Source organism: Mustela lutreola, chromosome 1 (genome assembly GCF_030435805.1).
Source record: "Mustela lutreola isolate mMusLut2 chromosome 1, mMusLut2.pri, whole genome shotgun sequence".
Taxonomy (NCBI): domain Eukaryota; kingdom Metazoa; phylum Chordata; class Mammalia; order Carnivora; family Mustelidae; genus Mustela; species Mustela lutreola.
Genome location: NC_081290.1, coordinates 139,963,483 through 139,969,482, shown reverse-complemented (window position 1 = coordinate 139,969,482; position 6,000 = coordinate 139,963,483). Strand labels below are relative to the sequence as shown.

The 6,000-nt window shown below is 35.5% G+C and overlaps 1 protein-coding gene across 4 annotated transcripts in view; it reads right to left on the bottom strand.

The window, feature by feature from the left end:
* Window positions 1-245: 245 nt before the first annotated feature.
* Window positions 246-6,000, bottom strand: part of CLCN3 (chloride voltage-gated channel 3) — a 101,966-nt gene continuing 96,211 nt past the window's right edge. For 2 of the 4 annotated variants that reach the window (XM_059175071.1, XM_059175076.1), the window contains 2 exons: window positions 4,942-5,017; window positions 246-3,225 (listed from right to left, as the gene is read on the bottom strand). In XM_059175071.1, coding sequence (XP_059031054.1) covers window positions 3,067-3,225; window positions 4,942-5,017 — 235 coding nt within the window. In that variant the 3' untranslated portion in view covers window positions 246-3,066. The remainder of the gene's footprint in view (window positions 3,226-4,941; window positions 5,018-6,000) is intronic. The other 2 variants (XM_059175085.1, XM_059175094.1) reach the window with 1 other exon arrangement.

Here is a 6,000-nt window from a genome sequence, read left to right as displayed (position 1 = left end):
TCTGTAAACCTGGAGATTGCACTGACAAGCAGAGACTCTCTACTATTGATGGTAGTGTTTATATCCTGCTGTTTGATTCAGCATCTATTCCTTTTGTCACCCCCTTGCCTGTCTTTGTAACCTGAGAGAAGCATTCTATTTGTCACCTCTTTGAGGCTGCATGTGCCAGGCATAGTGGCCTACACTGCATAGAGCAGCAGCAGAAGTGGGAGGATATTACAGATATAATTAAAGGCCAAACCACACATTGTCATACAGATTTTAATAGATTTTCTGATTAACTCATCACAGTAATCATTTTTACTGTAATGATATGCAGCTTTACTACACTAGTATAAATAAAAACAGATAAATACAGCTCTAGGCAACATCACAGATTAACAAACTAAGCATTCTTCATGAACCAAAACTGAAAACAATTATTAATAAGAGATGCTGACACCCTTGCCCATTCTCATCATACCTTCTCAAAAAGGGTACTCCAATAAGGCGCTCCACTTATTATTTTGGTCAATTAGTTTGCCAATTAGCCAGGCACATATATTTCATGGTCTCCACTATTTCATCATTTGGTTGAAAAGTAGACACACCTCAACATATCAAAAAGAAAAGTGGAACAGGTAGTATTACTGAAGAAAACCACCGAATGCATTAGAAATACAACACTCTTCCTGTATTTTAGCAGTAAGACACATCAAGGGATAGAAACATACCAGGAAGAAAATTAATATCTACCTTGAATATCCACCCTGAAATGTCAGTCTGTGAAGCAGGATGAGCAATGGGACAAGGACATGAAATCAAAAGGAAACATGGAAAATTAAATCCATGTGACGTTTAATGTTACAAAGCTATCTGCAAAGAAGCTGGTTTCTTCTTTGAAGACTCAAGACAAACAAGCCATTCAGTAGCCAAGGCTGAGGAGTTCACACTGCAGAGACACTCAGGACAAGATGAAGATAAGATATATAGAAGTATCATTTAGAAAAGATTTCACTCCAGATGGCCAAATGAACTTTGAAGGGGTAATTAAGAAAGCTTGAAGTCTGCCAAAGGGGTGGGGGAAGTAAACTCAGACAAAATACTGATTTTAGGCAGATAGCAAAATGAGAAATGTTTCACAAAATTCCTAAAATGTTGTTCAACTTTCAACTGTCATTCTAATATGGCTTCATGATCTAATAAAGCTTCAAGATCTTACAGATATATTATTTTTAAGAACTAGGAAGTGAAGAGTCACTTCCAAAATGTAAAAACGGCTCATTGCTGGTTACGTTTCAGAAAATGTCTGTCTGCAAAACTCATTTATTACCAAATTGGTAATTCATTCATTACCAAGAATGCATAAGCCCAGATTATTTAGGCCAGTCCTTCAAGTAAACTGCTTTTGCTGATAGTGAATTCAGACCATGGTTCAGACAGACATTTCCAAAAACAAAAATTCCAAACACACCCCAGTACATTTTCAACTCATCCTGCAAAAATGTACACTGTGGATACTCAAAACATTAACACTTACGGATGTGATATACCCCAAGATTCAAAGGTTATGTTCAGATTAATATTTTAACTGCTACCTTTGCAACTGATGTTTTCAGTTGTTTGATTTTTTCTTTAAGTTAACATTATTTAACTTTTGGTTTTAATCTGCAAAGTGATTTCTCGTGTTTTAAGTTTCTAGTTAATGAATCAAAATGTACAGGTCTGAAGACATAATCCAGAGGATGGCAGTGAAAGATCAGAAAAAGGTTTATGTACACATTGGATCATAGACAAATAACCACAACCTCTTTTTAAACCCTTGTTCCCAGTGTAAACTTTGTTCATATCTCCATATTTGTAAGTCTGAATTAGTCTATAAAAATCACATTAAAAAGGTAAAATTATTTAAGCGCGATATTAACTGATCTGTATTTTATAAATTTTAATCCATAAAAATATAAATAAGAATGGTAAATTTTTAAGAAAAGAAATATACATTTAGTGCAAGTTATGAATTACATTTCTTCTTCAGTGTCAGCAATAAAATATCTTGAAGAAAGAAAAAAAAATGACTGATCTAATTTCAAGAAAAAAAATTCCAGTGTTTAAACATGCAATTAATACCAGATACAGCTAAACAGAATACTTCCTTCTCTTTACTGTCAAAGCAGCAGCATTTTGTTTCCTTATGCTGAACAGTACTTGTGTATTATAGTAGTTTTAGAATAGAAAATTTGCATAAGACCAAGTCACATTATCCATAAAGTCTGAGAGAAAAAAAACAAAAAGAAAACTCTTTATCCTTACAAGTCACGTTCAGTGTTGTTGATTCTGAACCACAATGCACACAAGCTGAGAGATTTTGTTCACGGTTCATTCAAGATTTTACCTGTTTGATTTGCCTTTGTTGTGGTGCATGTGACTGCTCCAAGCATTTGGTGATGGTACAAACTACATGGTTAATGGCACAAGAAACACTCCCTTCTTGTGATGAAACTTCAGTAAAATCACAGTACATCTCAATATGAGAAAGGACTGTTTCAAAAGGGCACACCAATTTAAAGAGGCTTTGTCACAGCTCAAGAGAGAAAGAAAAAAGAGAGAGGGAGAGAGAGAAAGGAAAGCTCTTCTGGAATGTAGAAAGATAATGCTTAACTATATAATTCATGAATTAAACAGAACAGTTTTGATACAAAAGGGCAAGACCTTGCAGTCTTATCGATGGCTCAATTCAAAGTAATCCCTCCAGAAACAGGGATGCGAATGCGTCTGTGCGACATCGGAGTAACAGGCCAGGTGCTCCGGGTGCTCCAAGAATGCAGTGCCCCCTCTGCCAACGCTCCAGCCCGCGGTCCCGGGCACATCCTCAGCTGAATGCATCCAGTGCAGAATAGGAGATGATTTGGTGCTGCTCTTGGTTAGACGAGGAAAATATCTCACTCACTTCCTTGTCGCTCCTTTCCCTCCCCAAACAATTCCTCCATTCCACCAGCAGTGTTTGCAAACTGTGTGGCAAAAGCCCGGCTTTTAGATTTCTTTCTTTCTTTTTTTAAAGGACAAAAAAAAGTAGACGACTCCCTCAGGTTAAAGAGTTGTGCTATTCAACAAATGAACTTCCTCTTCTGTTTCCTCTCTCTCTTCATCTATAGGATTCAGTTGAACATTATTGAAGCGGGGTCTTGGTTTGCCGTCTGGGCCATATGACGGAGGATATCTTTTTTTGTTATAATGCCAAGGAGGCGCCTGAAAGCAATAAACAGAAGATTGCTATTAAAATAAAAGGGAAAAGAAAAGAAAAGCTAACTCTATAGCTAAACCCGTTTTGTTGACAGGAAGAGAGCAAAGCAAGCACTGTGATTTTATATTTTCAAAGAGTATTTTACTGGTAAAGATATTAAATTATCCAGCAACCATCCTTTGATATGAAAGTATCATGGTCACTAACAGTACAATGTCCTTTCCACCAAGACTCTTTAGGACTGCATGCCTCATTGAAATAGAGGTACTTTGATTCATGTATGCCAACAAAAAAAGTAAAAAAAAAAAAAAAAAATGGGAGGATGTGTGAACAAGAAATGATACTGATCCCATTTGAGAAGGAAAATTCATTGCCATGATACCAAGAAAGCAATAATATGTCTGACCAAATCTTCTCAATATTCCTTTTTTTTTTTAAACCAAACGTAACCAACTTCAAAAAAATAACTTAAGAATTGCCCAGTTGTATGCAGAATCTTCATGAAAGCACATACAATTGAGATAGTCAACAAAGAACTCCAATCCGAAACTTCAGAGCCCCAAGAATAAATCTAGAAAACAACCCAAGTTTCTAGTACACTCATCAATGTTTTCCTCTTTTGATTTTGGCCAAAAAAGGTAAATACAGTGCTTTTATGAAAGTCTTGGTTGTTAATGCTTACAGTAAAAGGTGAAAAATCAAGAAGCAATCCTAAAAGATTATTATAGGTGAAGCAGAAAGCAGAATGAATGAGAAGCTACTTATTATTCTGGTTAGTAGTTTTTTAAAAAAGGATGCATGAAACACTTGTGAAATATTAGCATACAACAGGAATACATAATCAGTTGTGTACTTAAGCAAACTGGGACGGGTTTTATATAGGTATGACAATTGCAGGGCAAAATAATTTCAGGCATTAATTGCTAAAGCCAGACAATTTTTAGGTTATAAGGTAAGGTAATTCAAAATTTGTCTTTAGTCATGAAACCACTAGGACATAAAGCCAGTTAAAACAAATGCATCTGACCCCAAAAGCTGCTCACAGCATTCTGGAAACATCATACAAAAGGGGCACACATATAATCTAGGTACAGTTCACTAATGAAACAGCAGGACACACATTCTTGACTGTGAAGGTATGCAAGGTGTAGCAGAAAAGGAACCAGTGTTATGATCACAAATATATACAACATTACACACTAGTTAGTGTGCCCATAAAAAAATCTGTTTAACATTCGGCAATTCTAACACTGCTAAGCTCAGTTAAAATCATTTGTGAGCTTAGATTTACCACAAGACTACCACAAGATTAGGAAACATAAAAAAGGAGGAGGGTTTTTTGGGGGGCGGGCGCAGACATTTTTAACCAGTCAAGCACCTTCTGAGATCAGTGTATCTGCTAAGGTAGACAAACTTGTATTTACTTTAAGAACGTCCAATAATATTTACTCATTTAACTAACAAATTGTTTACAGTTCTTAAATTGCAACCAATGATTTTGATGAGAGACATTAACTTCTGCTAACTTCCTGTGAACAGAATCTTACAAATATCTAAATTAATCTTGCAGACATAGTTTATGAGATATAAATGTAATTGGCAGCATGTAGGATCTTTTTATTCAGCAGATAATCTGGGACAGACAGAACTGAACAGTTCACAAGTTTCATGCTTCCTGACTTCTAAGGTGTCTAATGAGGAGATCTGATATATCTAATCACCAAGGGTTCGACGTGCTGCTTTAGTTGCTCGAGATGCTCTAATATGTTCTTCTTTGTGATGATCCCCAAGACAATCCTGAAACAGATCATGTTATGCTAATAACTGTGTGAGAAATTAAATTAAAAGAGGTTCCAATCATAATGATAAAGAATGAGAAAAAAATAAAAACATGAACCATAAGAATGCTTTTAATGAACTTTAAAAAACTAAAAACAAAAATGATTTGAAATCCTAGGTCCTATTTGCATAACTTTTACAGAGTTTCATAAGAGACATGATACTATTTCTAAATATTGGTGAGTTGTTTTCTTTTTAAATTAAAAATCAAAATCATAAAAGTTCACAATGAATATGACTATAAAGAAAAGTACAAAAGAAACAATATCAATACACAGCTATAAATTTCTAAAACTTAGCTTCATTTTCAGTGTTCCTTCATTAGGGGAAAGTATTTTTCTAATTTCTAAAATGTCCCAATGCTGCCACTATTATTTGGATCTACCTCAGCAGTGTAAAGGTAGAAAAAAGCTTAGCCTCAATTGCCTATGAGGAGACTTAAGAAATCCCATGGGTTGGGGTGCCTGGGTGGCTCAGTGGGTTAAGCCTCTGCCTTCGGCTCAGGTCATGATCCCAGGGTCCTGGGATCGAGCCCCACATCAGGCTCTCTGCTCAGTGGGGAGCCTGCTTCCTCCTCTCTCTCTGCCTGCCTCTCTGCCTACTTGTGATCTGTCAAGTGAATAATAAAATCTTTAAAAAAAAAAAAATCCCATGGGTTTTACAACTACTTGGGATTAAAATGAAAGGCAATGTGCACTTAAATAAATAATGCCAACCAATACACACATCCCCTAGTTTTTAGGACCTACTGAAAGCTACTCCTTAAAGTAAGCTAATAAGATATATTTATGAGTAGAGGTCAAAATGACTTTTACATTATGCATTTTTTTCTAAATGATTACTTCTCACTTAATCTATCACTATTATAATATCAAGCAAAATGAGGGACATAAATTCTCACAAGGATACTTGAAAATAATCAGATTTATTAGAACAAAATC